The following is an 18825-nucleotide window of genomic DNA, read 5'->3' on the forward strand; positions in this document are numbered from 1 at the left end:
ACATGATTTATCACTCACAAATAAGCTTTAAATATATTTTGGAAGTTTGGAAATTGTTCTTCAAATATCAACTACCGAGTCCTAAGAAATACACACATTTTTTGTCTTGAATAGACAACTCGGCATACATGTATTAGTTCAACCAAGCAAAAGGTTCTACTTTAGTAGGCTGGAATGCACACAGGATAGCTACTTCTAGGTAGCTGGAGAGCTACCAGTAGCTCATAAGCTACTCCTTGGAGAATCCAGCCTTAAAGGGAGTAACTCCATTTGCTGTGCAGTAGTATCGGTGGCCTTTGGACATCAGTAACAGCACAGAATGCATGCCCACTGAACACATAGGCCATAGTGCGAAGTAAAGGCCTCATAAAATATGCTCTTTTTTGGTATTTTCCATTGGCAACTAAACAACTCCTGGCAATCTGCCTTTTCTGTGTGGTCATCCTGACTTTTACACCTTTTGCTGGGTCGTATATTTTTGCTAGCTTTAGAAATCTGTGCACTTTACCCTGCTAACCAGTAGTAACAAGCCGGTTCTTCCCCTTTTAACATGGCTGAATGGGCATACTATTAATGGGTCTATTTATTTACCTATAAGTTCTTAGTATATGGTACTTAATGTACCCCCCCGTTCCAGTGCCTGAGGGAGCAGGACCACCATGGGCCCCTTGGCCAGTGCGACAGGAGAGGTAAAAGTGGACACCTCTGTCAGGTGCCCACATGTAGTTGAAACCTGTCTGATATTAACTGTACACACTCACGCTCCTAGGTCTGTATATAATAATTTCACCAAGGCTATATATTTTGGGCTGAGGCCTACTCTCTGTAGCACTCGCCAGAGGTATTACCAGTTAACATAGCATAATGTTTATTTGTAAAGCGCACGTTCAAGGGTATCTTGGCCCTGAATAACAGATGTGTATTGTTACCCAACTCAATGGTGTTCATTTTATCGACCTCCGCTAAAAAGCTGTGTGGACCTGACGGGATTTGAACCTGTAACCATGAGGTCGAACACAGCCCCCTACAGTGGACGCATTAGTCTACTAAGCCACCAAACCCTGCTTGTGTTGAACGCCTGTTTGATAACCAGTAACACAAGAGCATATGCTGGTACCTGGTAGGCATGGGATAAGCATCAAAGATTATACATGGTGCTCCTATGTGGTATAAATCCACACTGGTCAGCGTGTATCAGTGTCCATAAGTGTGGGAGCAATCTCACTGCCCGGATACCACTAAGTATATTCACGACCACACTTAAAAGTGAAATCGTCCTATAGTAAGAGGGTTCAACTGGGTCTTAATCGTTTTTAATAGTTTAATAAAAATCCAATTAAAAAGTGAAGTTGTATTTTTAATAAATATTAAGGAAAAGTAAAGTTTATAATGTTACCTTTTTTCTGCCTGAGGTTCCTGGAGGCTTATTTGTATTGGCTCTCCAACTTCTTTCAGCCAGTAATTAGCCTTGAATAGATGTAAAATGCTTCCCAGGAACAAACAGTAGACTTACCTGACGAGGCGGTGATGAAGTCAGGAAAATGGAGACCTATAATAGATCGAGGCATCTGAACAAAATCCTCAGTCATTTCTCATGGTACCTTTCAAGACATACTCCTGCTGCTTCATGGGGAGATGATATGATATTGCTGTATCTTCAGGATGCATATTTTCACAACCTCAGCACAGAAAGTACCTACAGTTTCGGGTAGCCAGTTGCCACTACCAATTCAGTGTCCTCCTCATTGGCCTGAAATCCACACCGTGCATTTTTAGGAAGTGCTAAATACCAGTGTCGGCACAGCTCAGAAGATGGGGTTATCATGATGTGGACACCTGTGTGAATGCCCATATCTCGATGAATGGTTTATCAAAGGCTGCAATAAAAAAACAAGCAACAGTTTTTACCATCAATGCATGAACATCTTCCATAACACCAAACCCAGGATTACATTTTTAGAAGCTCCCTCCGTGAACAAACGGGGAAAGCTTATCCTTTGGAAGAATGTGCACTCTACAAATACCTGGGAAGCATTTCCAGCATTTTCAGAATATGACACTTCGCAAGTACAAGCCCATGCTCGAGTGGCTATAAGCCTGCATTCCTCTAATATCCAATTGTTATCTACTTTTGAGACCAAATCAATGCAAAATGGACTCACAGTGGATCCAGTCTCAAAGTCACTTACTGAGTAAAGTAGATTTGTTGTTGGACAAACAACATATGTAGGCCTTGGTTACCTTCCACTTCCATGCATCTTCATGACAACCATGGAGTTGACGCCTCTGTGAAAGGATGTTTAGTGCATCTGCAGCATGTGACCCCTGTGCCACGAATAGGAACTCAACCATATGGTACTGTCAGTATTTGATAGAGACATCCAGCTGCAGATTCCTTACCTTTGAACTTCCAGGCATCAGGCTGAAACCAGATGATTTTTGATAGCAGTACCCCTGCGTGCCGATAGGTGGTGTCGGTCGACTCCCTGTGATGTCTAAGGCATCTGCTTTTTTTTTATTTAGAAAAAGGGGACCCCTATATATCTGATAGACTCGCTATACATAGGGTAGGAACATAATAGGTAAAGGTATATAGCTGAGTCAGTCACATTATTGACAGGAGCAGTTGCAGGTCTAGAAGAGTTTGAATGTGCCAACCCGCTTAAAATACATAGATTATAGCATACAACCAAAAGTATACAACCAATATTTGCAAAAAACATATATTCTTTTATTTGATAATTATATTTTCAATGTTTTTTTGTGTTTTTGCCGTTCTGTGTAGATTACATAATATATATCATGATTCACAGTTTGATCAAGTATAAATATTCATTTGGACATTCTTTATACAGAAAATAAATAGAAAACAGTACAACCAAAACTTAGACAAATTGATGGAGTCAAGGCGGTAGAGTGGACAATGCGCGTTTCGGCATTATCGCCTTCATCAGGTCACAGTCTTATTGCACTGAAAACTGATCGAAAGTGTAGGTATCTCATTCAAATAATAGGTACTAATGATCTGATAGTCCAGAGCTCATGAAGGAATGTCAATCTCCCTAAAAATCGGTGAGAACTTTCACTGTATGTTCAAAGAGATCATGATGAAATTATGGCGATGAATATTCCACAGGGTGATCGAGAAACAAAGATTATCGGGCATATATATTCTTGCTAAAAGATAGACGATCATGGAAATCCGGATCATCAAAATTGAATAAACGAACCAGACTTTCTTATTTTTAGCCAGTAAACTTCATGGTGTCGCTATCCTTAACTACAGAAGTCGCTTCAATGTGTTTGGTAGAAAGCAATATAATACGGTAGAGCCCAAATGAGGAATATCTTGAAGTCGAAGATAGCGAAGCCCTGACGGTGGAAGTCAGCGTGTTGATGAAAGGATCTGTATCACACCTATCGGTACGGGTTCGAAACGTCGAACTTCCAGGCATCAGGCTGAAACCAGATGATTTTTTATAGCAGTACCCCTGCGTGCCGATAGGTGGCGTCGGTCGACTCCATGTGATGTCTTAGGCATCTGCTTTGTCATCGTCATGACCTCCACATCCATCCATTTCTTTCTATGCCAGCCAGCACAGAGCCATCAAAAAGAGCTACCCCTGTCACTTTTTGACAGACTTTTTTGGACTTTTTGTTGAGTCCTTATGGTGTGTAGGTATGTCCAGCTAAAAGACCTTCGGGTTCAATCCGTGCGGCCCCTGTCACTGCGCCATGTCAGTCATGGACTCCCATCTGGTGTGTCTATAGTGCCTGGAGCGCGACCATGACCCGAAGTCGTGCTCTGACTGCCGGGCCAGGTTACCAAAGGCTTTGAGGGCTTGGTCCCTAAAGCTAATTGCGGCTCTGCGTACGGCACCATGGAGGTCGCCTTGTCGATTCCATTCCCGGTCGAGAGGAAAGTCCTAGCACCGCTCCGTAGGGTCATTGCTGTCCTGTAAGAAGCACCATGAGAAGCACAAGAACTTGAAGCGTGCCTCAACTTCACCCGGTCCGTCACGAGACGAGACGGAAGAGTCTCAACGTTCGAGGCCCCGCTCAGCGGAGTGGGTGCCTTGGTTGGCTCCGCATTGCCGGGAGCGGCCTCCGCCCAACTAAAAGAATTCTATGCTGCCATTTGTGCCATATTTGGGTGGCCTGACCCTGCCGGCGCTCCTTGCTATCCTTTCAATGAGGCCTTGACCAAGGCTCTACTGGGCACCTGGTCCAAGAGCAGCACAGGGGCTCCTATGAATAGAACTATTGCCGGCCGCCACCGTCCTGCACCGGACAACCCAGCATTCCTCTCCACCCATCCCACCCCACAGAGCATGCTGGTCACAGCCTCCACTTCCTGTGGTATGTTCCCTTCTACACCCCTGGACAGGGAATCCAAAAGGCTGGACAGCTTTGGTAAGAAAATCTTTTCTTCCACCAGCCTAGCATTGCGGTTGGTAAACACCGCACGCCTCTTGGGCTGCTACTCCCGTTCGCTATTGGATATGGTTGCGCAAGTGCTGCCAAGAGTCTTTGAGGAGGATCAAGCTCTTCTCTCCCAAGAAGTTGCAGATGGGAGAGATGCAGCGAAGTTTACCATACGATGTGGCTTAGACCCGACAGACACACTAGGCAGAGCTATTTCCTGGACCGGGCGGGGGCCATTAGGTGCCGTGCCTGGCTGAGGACGTCTGGCTTTTCGGGGATGTCCAAGCTAACCTCATTGTCATGCCCTTTGATGGCTTCCATCTCTTCGGAGACCAGGCAGATGCAGCGCTTGAGCATTTCAAGGACTTGCGGGCTGCGGCCAATTCCCTGAGCCTCACCACTTTATCTCGGCCTGTGTCTGCCTTTCACCCCCCACATGGGCATCTCTGCCTGGATAGCTAGGTCCACAGGGAGTTTTTTGGCCATTCTGTTCTGCTGAACTTTTTTGTTTGAAGCTTTGCCGTAGTCCCTCCTCCGGGGATGGTGTTGCTTGGGTATCTGTTCAAAGGTAAGGAATCTGCGGCTAGATATCTCTCTCACATGGACAAGTTATTTACCTTCAGTAATGCCTTATCTGGTAGAGACATGATCTAGCTGCAGATTCATTACCGACCAAATCATCCTCCCCGCACTGTGGATTAGTTTCAGTGTCAGAGCTGTTTCCTCTTCAGGGCCCCAGTTATTTTTAACTCGCCATGGTCAGTCACTTCATGGCTCTGCGCTTCTGGCATCAAAAGTTGTGAAAAGTACTGACGTCAGTGCACTGGGGTGGCGCCTACATAGACGATGGGATGTCATGACAATGACGAACGAGATCCCTACGACGTCACGTGGAGTCTATGCTTCTTCTCGCTGCCAACCTGGATCACCCTCTCCCTCCACCTCTCCACTTTTCCCTTGCTGACCAACGAAGGAAGGGGCTCGAGCTGGCTCTTCGAATAAGACCTGCATCAAGATACCTTTGCGGGTGACAAGCCATGCTCTACAAATAATGTTTCATTGATTCGAGGCAGAATCTGAGCGATTGGTGTCAAGTTAAGGGGGGTCAGGTATGATGGTTGTTATAAGACACATTTCAGTTTGACTTCACATAATACAGCGGCACTTTGTTCATCCACCAATTAATAGAATAGATAATCTTGCTAAATCAATTTGGTGGCCAGCAGTGCCAATTGCTTTTAATAAGTGCAGCGGTGTGAGCACTGTAAAGAGTTTCGGATTTCAGATTTAGCAAGATGTCATATGTGAGAAGATTACATTACGTACTTTGGTGGAGATGGAAGATAGTTTTTGATAAACTAGATAGCAATGATAATGTAGTTCACAAAAGTTTTGTTTCACTTGGGAGGGCAGAAACACAAATTTGCATGCCTAGTTCCAACATCCTGGTACACGGAATGAAGACTAAAGGAATTTTGGGATTACAAAGTGCATTTACATATGCACAAATTCATTCCGTATGATGGTTAATACGAATGTGTACTCAAACGGTTAGGAGAGGTGTGTACTGCAAAATCAAGTGAAACCCAGCAAAAACTCAAATTTTTGTGGCTATTCACAAACATTTAGTAGGTAGTTTCCCATCTGGGAAACACATCTTGTCAAATGCACAAGTACGTACCTTCACAGGGGAAGGGCAATGAACACCTCTAAGATCCCAATTACAAGAGAAAATGTTAATCCCGTTCGGAATATACTCCAGTTTTGAGTTAAATGTATACTGCAAATTTTTCTTCCCAGTTGACCTTTTCACTCTGTTTGTCATCCTTATTGTGCCCTTTCACAACTTTTAAACTCTTTTTAAAATGTATAAATTACTTTTATTTCAGTGTTGCTGATCTCTAACTCAGTGAGGCCTTCAGGTCGCCACTGTTAATGTTTGCATATGTGATGTTTAAATAGATCAGATTTTAAAGTGGCGTTGTCAGCTGCCTTTTTGACATTCAGGATTTTATTAGGTGCATTGAGAAACCGCCCTGCTCAACAGATCCTCGGATACATGTTTTATAAATCTGGCCTTTATGGAACTTTGATGAAGCATCTTTTTGAGTCTAATTATGTTTGTTCATTAAATTACTTACCTTTTAATACTGTTTAGGTATTGTCTGCAACAGACCCTATGCTGTCGCTTCTGACATCTTTGGTTTACATTTTTTGTAAAAAAAAATGTAAAAAGGCTTTGAGCACGCCTTTTTTCACCATTGGTTGGCGTCATCGTAACTCCCAATTTCTTACCTTCCCATTGGTAAACATGTGCTGCTTTCGCTTTCTTCTTTGATGTTTACCCCTTTGGTGGAGAATGGACTAAGTATAGCTTCCTGTTAGCAGCCGGTGTCCTTCTACTGGTTCACCATCGTTGCATGCCCTGTACTTCGCCTAACCCAGTTGTGCTTGTTTTTAGAATCGCAAGTGTTTGAAAGAATTGAAATAAGCCTCAGGCCATACAATCAAGAACAAGTCCACCCCTGCACACGCAGCTACTTTTTAAAGCTTCTGCTGCATTCCTGAAGGAGAGAGTGAAATGCATAACTTCAAATATAAAAGCACAGTTGGAAAGTTTCTTACGAGTGACATGTTGGTACCTAAACAATATTGAAGATCGTAAACCACATCCAGATATCTAAACATTCATTATACATAAATAGATCATAAATAACCACCCCATGACTGCACACAGAAAGCTAGATATGTTTCAACAGTTTTGCAAAATGTCAATAGACCATGCAGATTTCAAACAAATTGATACAACTGTTGAATGTACTTCGTGGAGCCAGCACCCCTTTTATACTTAAAATATGCCATTACTCAGTGAGTAGAGTATTCATCTCTTAACAAACGCATTGCCTGCCCAATCACTTAAGAAGAGCTAGTGCAAAAAAAATGTTCAATCATCAATGTGCACTTTAAAAATCACATCTTGTTACATTAGTGAAGTCCAGGAGAATAAAAAGTCCATATAATGAAATGAAATTAAATGAAAAGACCATTTGTTAAGCGCGATAGCTACCCTCAGGCGTCCTAGTGCTACGGACAACGTGTGCAGGTAAAACAATTGAAGATTATTCAGGTTTATTAAAAAAACTGGTTTTTAAGTGTTTACGGAACAGAAGTAAGTTGGGCTCTGATCGCAAATGGAAGGGGAGGGAGTTCCAAAGTTTGGCTGAGTTATAAGAGAACGACCGGCCCCCACATCTGGCTCTCTTGATCCTGGGTACTGTAGCGAGGAAAGAGGATGCTGATCTGAGCTGTCTGTTTGGGTGGTAGGGGGTGATCAGTGATTGATTGATGACGGCACCCGTTTTCCAGAAGGCTCGGTGGGCGATGCACAGGGTCTTAAATTCAATTCTTTCCCTGACTGGGAGCCAGTGGAGGCTCTTTAGACCGGGTTTGTCTGGAAGTCGGCTGGGGATCTGAAGCTGTGTTCGGGCAGTGCAGTTTTGTATGATCTGGAGCTTGCGCAAGGTAGTTTGGGGGGGCCCTTAAGTAGAGGGCGTACCCGAAATCCAGAAGAGACAGAATGAGACCTTCGACCATAATCTGCCTCGCTTGGAAAGGCAGTAAGGGGAGAATCTTCGGCAGAAGCCTGAGTAGACCGAAGCAAGTGGATTATAGTTTGGCTGCTTGACAATTGAAATTAAGGGACTTATCCAACCAGATGCCCAGGCTCTTGATTGTGTCCTTTGGTGTGGGAGCAGGGCCAAGGCAGTCGGGCCACAATGAGTTGACCGTGGGCGTGGGGGGGTTGCCTAAGAGCATCAGCTCAGTTTTGTCTCCGTTTAGTTTAAGATAAGACAATGTCATCCATTTGGTCACTTCTTCTAAGCAGTCCCTCAGGCTGGTATGCGCGGTGTTTGGCTGATTGAGAGCGACTAATAGCGGAGTGTCGTCGGCATATGTGATGATTTTTATAGCCGAATGGACGGATTATCTCAGCTAGTGGGCTTATATAAATATTAAATAGCGTAGGACTCAAAGAAGAGCCCTGTGGCACACCGCAGCCAAGAGGCTTGCTGGGGAAGGTGATGTCACCCTCAAAAACCTGGAAGGAGCAGTCTGAAAGGAAGGATTCAAACCAACCGATTGCTTTTCCTGAGACTCCAAAACTGGTGAGTCGATGTAGTAGGATGTTGTGGCTTACAGTGTCGAAGGCGGCACTTAATGTCAAGGAGGATGATTGCTGCAGAACCTCCCTGATCCAGGATCTTCCTGGCCTCCTCCGTCACTGTCACTGTCACCGAACATCTTTTGTTCCCAACCCTGTAGGAATATATGTTATACCTTAGTAAGGCTGAAAATGGTGTCAGGGAAACATTAGATGTCTCTCTTTTTTATTTTTTATTTTTAAAAGTATATTTTTAATACCAAGCAACTGCTTTAAACCGTTCCCCTGGCTACCCTGTTCTGCATATCACCTCCTTTCAAGAACATGCAGCACAAACCCCTTATATACCAACAAGTTCTGTATGTCTGGGCCTTGAGCTTCCCTAGAGTGCTCCGTGGGGTGACCTCACTAAGGGTTTATTGGGTGGGGTTTCAGTGGCAGCCCTCCCTACCTCAGCTGAGCTGTAAGGACAGCCTCTGCCCCTGGCGTGGATAGCCTCCAACTTTTTCCTCCTGCTGCTGCCGTGTTAGGACCACAGCCTCGCCAACACCCTGACTCTGGATTTCGGGGGCGGGACATTGAGGACGATGGAGACAAAGCCAATCATAACGTGTTTCAAGAAGCTATTAATTCTGAGTCGAGAATTACTGTAATAGGTATTGGCAAGAGAGGTGCCTGCTGCTTGTCTGTATCCATTCTTAGCTGACTACCTATAGAATATTCTCTTCTGTTTTTAATAGAGGGACGTGCACCTATCCCTGGCAGAAGGAGACTGCCTCCATAGGGAAATCTCTGCATTCTCTGTTTGTGAGAGGGTTTCCGGGACCTCACCTTTATCCCTGCCCTTCTAGAAATGAGAGATTCTACCTCTGCTCTTGCCTGTCACAGTTGTATCCTGCCACCTGTCACTATCCCTACCCGATGAGGAGCCCGAATATCGTCTACCCACCATAGCCTCGGAAAGGCGTTATCCGCCCTGCTCTCCTGTCCAACTCTGCCATGGTATAGGTACAACTTTCCCTCGTCCACCCACTGTGAGGAATGTCTGCCAGGCCTCTCCACCCCCCCCCCCCTTCACATCCATAGCCCTAACCAACTGTGAAAGAGAATGAATGTCCCCTGTCCCCATCGCTGCTGCTTAGAGAGATTGGAATATCTGCCTCTTGCCCGAATCCATCTTCTACAGAAATCTGCTTATCACCCTTGCCTGTGAAAGGACTTATTTTGCTTCTGTTATATAAGTTTATGTCCATCTTTGAAAATCAGCCTTGAAAAAGCCATTGGCTTGCTGGCTGTACAGGCGAAACACGTGTTGGCTGTCCTCTTGATTCCTGTACCTCTGGCATAAATAAATGCAGCATACTTTGCTATAGAAGTACATCATGTTCTGGTGTTTTTTTTTACCAAATGATCATTTCATGTATATATTGGGCACAAACCTGTCTCAATCCTAGAATATTGGTATTGTAGTTGGTGTGATTATCAGTGGAATATCTGAATGAAACAGCCATATAATGCCGTAACACCCTATATCCTCCATTTCTATAGTGATTGGCTGACAAATATGCATTGATAAAGACAGTAGGTTTGGCACTTGAATATTGTATTAAGACAGGCGCACTCAACATATGGGCACACATGCAAATCTTTTTTCACAGATATAGCAGTGAAGTAAATCTGCACTTTTCTGCATGGTAACCCCAGATGTTTTGCCTCTTGCTGAACCTTATTCTTTGCTGGTTTTAGAACTCTGTACTTTACCCCGGCTAACCAGCAGTAAAGTGCCTATGTTCCCCGCTTAAGCAGTGGTATATTTAATTTGCCCATAAGTCCCCAGAATTTGCTACAAAATGCACTCTGAGCCTGGAAGTCAAATGCCACTAGTGGGCTGTAACATGGCTGCAGGCCTGCCATTCTAACCTGCCTGCAGCAGTGTAAAAACAGCAATTCAGCCTGTCAAAAAAACCTTCTGACAAGTCAAACCTCCTGTTTCAATAATAAGTAAGTCACAGCTGTGTAGGCATTGCAGCTCACAAGGGAGGGTGCATTGTATTTAAAATTAGGACTTGTAGAAATGTAATGTTAATATATACTTTCAGTGAGAGCACCCAAAGCTATTTCTCACTGTGGCATGCCTAGCTTTCGTTTGTAGAAAAAGATTGCATTTGTATAGGTGTTAAAAGGTGTGACATGCCTCCCAGTAGCAAACATTAAGCTGACTGGAATAAGCAAAGATAAATCATCTGAATCTCCCAGAATTTGCAGAGGGGGGGCATCCTCTTTGACAGTACGGTGTCAAATCCTGATTGACAGATCTATTGGGTTTACATATTAGACGGGGGACATTTAAAGGAATGAAACAGGATACCAAGACAATTCTTGTGTATCTACTGTATCGTTGCTGGAAAAGTCAGATGTTCTTCTACTAGACCCTTTGGGTTTATTGTGGGTACAGTGGATGCTTCACATTGGATTTTAGTGTTCTATGTGAGAGGACACTAGGATTACCACGGTACACTCCCCCCTTCCCTTCCCTCCCGCCACACACACACAAACACACACCCAGTCCTTAGAGCCCAAGTGTAGTGTGGCCGAAGACTTTTGCCATCTTGAAAATGCCCAAACTGGGTTGCCTTGACCCTGGAAACGTTTACCTCATTGTTTAAGGTGTGCACAGGAGTTATTCCCACCCACTATCTAGTGCCAGGCTTAAATATAGCACCTCCAGGTGCCCACTTTGGAACAGTACTGGACCCGAAGAAAAACAGAAGAGGACTGGATCTGCTGTCTGTGATCTGAGAGGAACCCAGAAGGACTGGACAATCTTATACCCAGGACAAAGAATTTGACTCCAAGGGTATGAAGGCTGATCTGTTAAAGCTACAAGGGGCAACAAGCCACAGGAGGCCTTTCCCTGCACCTCCCCAGCTGAGCAGTGGCAACTGGACCTAGGCTAAAGCCTGCTTTCACTCTCGACCTGACAGTGTGCCTCTCCTGGATTCTTGTGGTGTATCCGACCAGAGCTCAATCATGGTCAGTGTCCAGTTGCGCCTAGGTCCTGGTCTACCATGACGATTGACTATTATTGGCACTTTGTGCTTCTTAATTCTATTTGTACTTAAAAGTTTAAAAATTCATATCTTCAATTCCCGTTATTAGATTTTGGTCATGTTGGTGTCATTGTATTTATTTCATTTTACTCTGTTTTTGCAATTCAGTTTGGGATTTTTATTATGTTGCAATTCAACTTTATTACAGTTTTGGTACTGCATAAAGAGTTGCCACATTTTTCCAAGTTAAGCCGGTCTACTCCGTGCCACAGTTACCAGGAACTTGAGCTCAGGTTAATTTATTGATTTTAAGATTTCATTCTCACAAGGGTTGTGATTATTCCTTCAGCTGGGTAGTCTCATACCTCGAATAATCAGTTGCTCACAAGCAGTTATTGAAACATCAAAGCATAGACACATGTGGCAAACCTGCACACAGACTAGCAATCACAGAGACACCTATGCACACAGTGATGTGTTCTTTAGTGCTGTAGAGGGGGATGTGCAGCAGAGACTACTCTGGCATGATGTACAATTTGCATGGTCAGCCATTGTCATAGAAGTTATTTTGGTGATGAGGTTGTTGTAAGGGATGTATCATATGTTTAATCCTCAGTCATTTCTTCTGAATTTCATCCATGCTTTTTAGGTCTCCTGGCGTTGAACCGCGCGAAAGCGCAGTCTCGCCAGAGACCTATTGTGAGTGACTCTGCTTCCCAGGAGAGGGGACAGGAGCTGGCCACGTGCAGGGAATGGAGCGGGCCACGCGCACGCGAACGCGCTCGCTGTGGCCAGCTCCTGTCCCTTCTCCTGGAAAGCTGCCACACAGCCACGCCTCCCCCTGCACGCATGCGCAGAAACAGAGACACACACACACACACACGAGCGCACCTACACACACACGCACGCACACACATACAGACCCCCGCCGCCGCTGCACACACACACACACAGAAGCGCACCCTCCCTCCCCTCTCCAACTAAGCCCCACTTACCGGCTTTGTTGAGTTCTGCAGACTCCGCGGGGCTCTCCCTCTGGCATGGGAGCACCGCGTCACCAGCACTGCTTCTCTGGCCATCCGTGGGCGCGTGCGCGGGCTTCCGGAGTGCGAACTACAAACGTCTACGCTATGACGTCATTTTGTAGTTCTATGCCAAACTCGTTGTGGTCTAGTGCGTTGCCTGTTGCCACCTCCGAGACACTTTCAATAACCTCTCTCAAGGGTGGGAATTCCCTCCGCCGGCCTCTTAGTTGTCACTACCGCAAACCGCTGATGGTTGTGTTTCCTTTACTTGGATGTTTGACAGGTCCGCCGTGTGCAACATTCTGCTTCTGAAGCCGAGGGAGTTTGCTTTGTTAGTCCTTTCCAAGCACGAGAATGCTTGTGGTGTTTCTAGTGCATGTGAGTTTGGAATACGAACACATTGTAATAAATGGCAGATGGAAAGTGCAGAACGTAATATGGCTCCTTTAACGACAGAGGCTTCCTAAAGGGAGAATTGCGTGCATCGTGTGTTTTTTTTTCTATTCTCCATTCGCTGCCTTCGTTTGGTTGCGCTCTAGGTTTGGCTTGTTCCAGCTTGCTGCTGTGTGATTGTATCCATCTCCGTTTTCAGTTGTGGCGTTAGTCTGAAATGTGCAAATTGCAGGAGTCACTTATGGTTTCTATAAGGTCTTATGTTTCACCCTGATACCTATTTGCCATTCGCTGTGTATCCATTGCATTCTCCTAGTCCTTGTCTTTCTCCCTCTTGCGCGTGTGAATGCACACACGTGCGCATCCGCTGTGACTGCATCATACATTCTGTTCTTTTCCTGATTTTATCTCTCGTCTGGCTTATCACCCGCATACTCCCTTTACTCTGTGAATTATGAGCCAGCCATCTCTAAACTTTGCATTCCATCTGCTACAAACATCATGTGCTCCCTCGTGACATCACATGCTGAATGCCCTCTGTTTAAGCATCGAGGTGCAAGGAATTACGACCACCACCAACCCAGTCAAAATGTTCCTCGTGAAACAGGCACTCGGGGGGGAATATCAAAAGGTGGCCAGGCAGGTGGCATCATGAACGTAATTGGAGGGTTGATACCCCGCCAGGGTGGCAGCAGTGGTGGTGGAGGTGGTGGCGGCAGCAGTGCTGGTGGGAGCCGTGGAGGTGGTGGAGGGGGTTTTGGTGGTGCCGGTGGCATTCTCGGAGGAATTATTAACATCCTCAGTGAAGCAGCAGCAAGCTACAACCCTGAGCCCCCACCTCCTCCCCGCAGCAATTTTACCAATGTGGAAGCCGATGAAAGCCCAGAAGTCCGCCAATTCCGCCGCCTCTTCCTGCAGCTGGCCGGGGAGGACATGGAGGTTTGCCCAACGGAGCTGATGAACATCCTGAACAAGGTGGTTACTCGACACCAAGACCTGAGGACCAAAGGCTTTAGCCTGGACTCATGCCGTAGCATGGTGGCTGTCATGGACAGTGATGGCACGGGGAAGCTGGGCTTTGACCAGTTCAAGTACCTATGGAACAACATCAAGAAGTGGCAGTGCGTGTTCAAAAGTTTCGACCGCAATCAGGAAGGCTTCATCAGGAGTTCCGAAATGCCAGCAGCCCTGTAGGCTGCTGGGTTTCAGCTCAATGAGCAGCTGCAACAAATGCTGGTAATTTAGCAATGACAAAAGCTCAAACTTAATTACTGGGAGACCTATTGCATTGCAAATGCTTGTTTTGATCTGGTCACCTTTTAAGCATAGTTGTTCTCTGAGACTCCTTACTTTGCGGACTGTCTTCACTATCACCTTCACCTCTGCTCAGTGGGTGAGCAAACTGATGCTTTTTCAGTCATCTATTCACCCGTTTCTAGCCAGTCAAGTTTGAGCTTGTGACACAGGCCTCTTTCCTGATGAAAGTTGTCTCGCTGCTTAATGTGGGTCACTTCACCCCCCTACTGGCGTTCTTCTCTCCTCCACATCCTTCTCTGGAGGAGTGACTACATTGCCTGAAACCACAAAGGCAATGAAAGATTTATCAGCCACATGGTGGTCCCTTGTCCTGTCATTGTAAAAGCTGAAAGAACCTGGGACAATAATGTGGCTGACCAACTGTTCGTTGGTGTTGTGGTACACATGAATAACAATGCAGTCCAGAAGAAGACAATTTCATGTTTGATTGTTCTCTGCATAATATGTTGCTATGTCCAGGCCTAGAAGGAACTGCATGAAGGTGCAGTGCACACTCAATCCGAGCGAATGCCACATCTTCCGTGTTGTCCAGGAGTCTTCCTGTTCTTGGCATCTGTCAGCTCCTCTATAGGTTTGAGTCCACATCTTCACAAAGCTGTGCTACCTTGACTTCCAAGTCCACAGGCAAGATCATTTTGCAAGTCTGTGCAGCAAGACTTTTTAGTTTAATTCTCTCTCTGTGACCCATCACTGTGTGGCACTGTTTCAGTATTGATTCATAAGTTGTGGATTATGTAGGAAAAAGTATCCATCAGAAGAACAAATTACTGATGTTCAATAACAATCTTTTTGGTGGAAACTCCATCTGCCCATAAATTCCTCGCTGAGCAGAGGATTTCCTTTCTGAAAAAGGAGTATTGCTGTGTGTTTTAATAAGGTTCCAAGGTAGTTCTTCTACTGGGTGCATTGCTATTTGGCCATCATTAAGTCGGTCTCACCTTCACCTGCAAGAGTGAGGTACAAAGGATGGAGAACGGTCATCAGCCTGTAGGGTGACATTTTATATGTATCCAGGGGAGGGATGAAATCTGCCACCAGAGTCATGTGGTGCCACCTCACAGTCCCTGGAAGCTTTCTTTTGAAGCAGCTCCAGATTTAGACAGTCACTTGGGGAGATTCAAAATGAGCCGACTCTGATGGTAGATAGAGTATCCACTTGAAAAATTGTTACGAGAGTTAAGGTGATCGTTCCATTTGGACATACTTTATTAATAAATAAATACATCTGTTGTCCATCCGTGCCATCTAGTGAACATCCCTAGCATCTGGAGTCCAGGTCTGGCATATGGTGTGCGTCGATGTCTAGATAGTGATAGGGCATGTGAGGCAATATCTGCCCATGTTGAAAAGTAGTAATGGAGAGTATTGGATGAAAAGGTGATATTTGGGGGCCAAGTACTGTGTTTATCAAAATGATATGCAATATGCTTAGTTTATTTAGCAAGAATGAAAATCTGGTGTTTACATTTTTTAGACCACAACAAGTTAATATTTGAGGAAAAATGTTTTAATTTATCAAAAAAAAATAAAAAAATGCTGATAGTGTGTTGTGCAAATTGCATACCAAGATTATTTCAGCTAGCTGTAAAATAAGTGGCTCCTTTGTCAATAGTTTGAGACCAGTGCTAAAAAATGCTCTGCTTGACAAAATGTTTATCTTTTTGGGAGAGGCAAACCACCTAAGCACTCCTCGGACTTACCTCGCACATCATGGGTGCCTATGCGGAATTGGCTATGAAATCTATCATTTTCTGTCTAATTCCTTTAAGTTTGGTTCAGTAAAATGAACCTTTGATCTCATGCTTTTAAAATGTTCTTGTTAAGGCAATGGAGAACAATGGAAGACCCCCTCCATGAAACAACCTTTTACTGCGTTTAGTTTAGTTGTGTAGAGCAGATCAACACAATAACACCACTGGGTCTTGGCTCCCAATAGCACAGCTTAGCCACAAGCTACTGATTAACAAAAGAGGATGCTGATGCTAGACGATTCAGTATACCACTTTTTCACTCTTAACATTGGAATGAAACCAAATGTTTTGGATTTTTATTATCTTTTTAATTCATTCGTTTTTAATAAAAATTTTAACACAGTTTATCATTTTGGATTTCACCTGATTCTTACCAATTTTTTGGACCTTATGTACAAAACCTAACCACAAAATTTCACAAAAACAATTTTTTCAAAAACAATACAAATTTTTCGTAAACTCATTCAAACTCTCATCCATACTCTACTCATACTCTCACAGATAAAATACTGCTGGAAATACACTGTTCACAGCAAAGCCATATAATCAATGCAAAAATTCAGATGTATTATGTAGTCTCTTAATCTGTTGGAACTTTTCGATGGCTCTCAACGGTCTACGCGTTTCGAATCCGAATTAGTTTAGGGGTTCTCATCAGGACGATGGTCTGTAAAGAGAGGAGAACACCTTGTTTTGAGAAAACTAATTTTTTATGTAAATGCTTGCGGACACTTCTACGCTATCCACCTACTTGTCTTACCTCTGTTCAATAGAGCCTGGGAGGTTTTTTCGTTTCCCGACGTGTAAATCACTGGTAATGTAACCTTGTGCACCAAGACAAGAAAACACAAACATGGACCCATGTTCACTGTCAGTACCAGCCTATCTCACCATTAGCAGTAAATTCGTAACAATGTTTTTAAGTTAGCGCTTACTTGTGCTAGAACGGTTGAGGTTTAGGTCTTCAATGCTTGGAGCAGCTGAAAACTGTAATGAGAGGGACGGAATGATCTTCAGTATTTTACTATTCTCGACTTATGGGTACCATATTGACTGAGTTTATCTAGAAATTGTACCTGCAAATTCGCTGCCTGTTCCTTGTTCACCTGAGGTCCAGTGCTCCCGCCTGTTGAAGAAACGGGGTGGAATTAAAATCCGACCGGCATAACGTCTTTCTACAATGAACAAAGCACTCGTATTCTTGTGTTTACCTTAATCGGTCGGGGCACCGAGCGTGCAATCTATTCCTTTCGTGTAGACGCCGCGTTCAATGTCGTATTGGCTTCCGGGTTCCCTAGATTCATGGGAGTTCCAGCAGTATTTTATCTGTGCGAGTATGAGTGGAGTATGGATGGGAGTTTGAATGAGTTTATGAAAAATTTGTATTGTTTTTGAAAAAATTGTTTTTGTGAAATTTTGTGGTTAGGTTTTGTACATAAGGTCCAAAAAATTGGTAAGAATCAGGTGAAATGCAAAATGATAAGCAGATCAAGGCAGTGAGTTGGACCAAACGATTTGTTCATTGGCTACCACCTTATTAAGTCAACTCCCACAAAGGAGACTTTTTTTTGTTTCTGAGACTGCTCGAAGATGTCTCTGCATTTTAAACCTTTATGATTAATGGTTAAGAGTACTGCAAATGTTTCAAAGCATTATTTTATCATGGCCAAATTCAAGCTGTAGCGGATCAGGGATTTATACTGGCTTAGCGCTTCAGAAATTGTGTTACAGCTTTCTAGAGGTACATGTAAATTCTTAATATTCATCAAACATATACTTTTTTGAAAAACAAGAAATCTCAGTGTTGTGATTTTGTCTAGTTTTGAACCAGTATACATAGTTAGTCGTTTTAAGAAGAGACTGAACATGTTAATTTTCATGGCAATGTAATTGATAAACCTTCTTAATTTTATATTTGATAGTGTATTGGTATTTTGTTTGATCTGTACCTTTGCTTTTGCAGGAGATACAATGTTGTACTATCTGGTGCTAGTCACAGGATGCATGTCTGTGGGGAAGATTCAAGAGTCGGAAGTTTTTCGAGTTACATCGACTGATTTTATTTCATTGAGAATTGATCCTTCAGATGAGGATCGTATATCAGATGTCCGCAAGGTTTTGAATTCCGGCAATTTTTATTTTGCATGGTCAGCCTCTGGTATCAGTTTAGACCTCAGTCTTAACGCTCATCGCAATATGGAAGAACAAACAACAGATAACAGATTTTTCTGGTAAGTTGGTAGTTTTGATCATGTCTTAAACAAGTATAGTGTATTTTAGTTTGTCTTGTTATGTGACTTGTTTTCCATTGTCTATGTTTTTATGTGTACTTTAGAAATTGCATGTTGTTTAAGCAAGAATGTTCTAGCATGCCACTTCTGGTGGGAAAGGCCCTTTTATCAAAAAAAGAACTGATTCATAATCTTGATTGATGTACCTACTCAGAAGGAACTTTTTATTATTTATCTTCAGGAACGCATGATTTTCATAACATCTCCTTTGTTTTTTATCTTCATAGTCACATAATATTCTTTAAAAAAGTCAGAATATTTTGTTTCTCCTTAGGGCTAATTAGAACTGTGTCTCTTATTCAACTCCACCTCGAGCGTCATAAATGTAACAGGGATTCAGACTTGATCTCCCATTTGACTTATGAAGTACTAAAATCTCAAACACAATTCCAATATGTGCTAACTTTCTTT

At 43.7% G+C, this 18825-nt stretch overlaps 1 protein-coding gene and 1 pseudogene across 3 annotated transcripts in view; both read left to right on the forward strand.

Annotated features, from left to right (window-relative positions):
• Positions 1-18825, forward strand: part of SYNJ1 (synaptojanin 1) — a 706257-nt gene that overhangs the window by 80965 nt on the left and 606467 nt on the right. For all 3 annotated transcript variants that reach the window (XM_078658404.1, XM_078658402.1, XM_078658403.1), the window contains exon 4: positions 18087-18354. In XM_078658404.1, coding sequence (XP_078514530.1) covers positions 18087-18354 — 268 coding nt within the window. The remainder of the gene's footprint in view (positions 1-18086; positions 18355-18825) is intronic.
• Positions 13557-14300, forward strand: LOC144773238 (calpain small subunit 1-like; annotated as a pseudogene).

The sequence above is a fragment of the Lissotriton helveticus genome, chromosome 8 (genome assembly GCF_964261635.1).
Source record: "Lissotriton helveticus chromosome 8, aLisHel1.1, whole genome shotgun sequence".
Taxonomy (NCBI): Eukaryota; Metazoa; Chordata; class Amphibia; order Caudata; family Salamandridae; genus Lissotriton; species Lissotriton helveticus.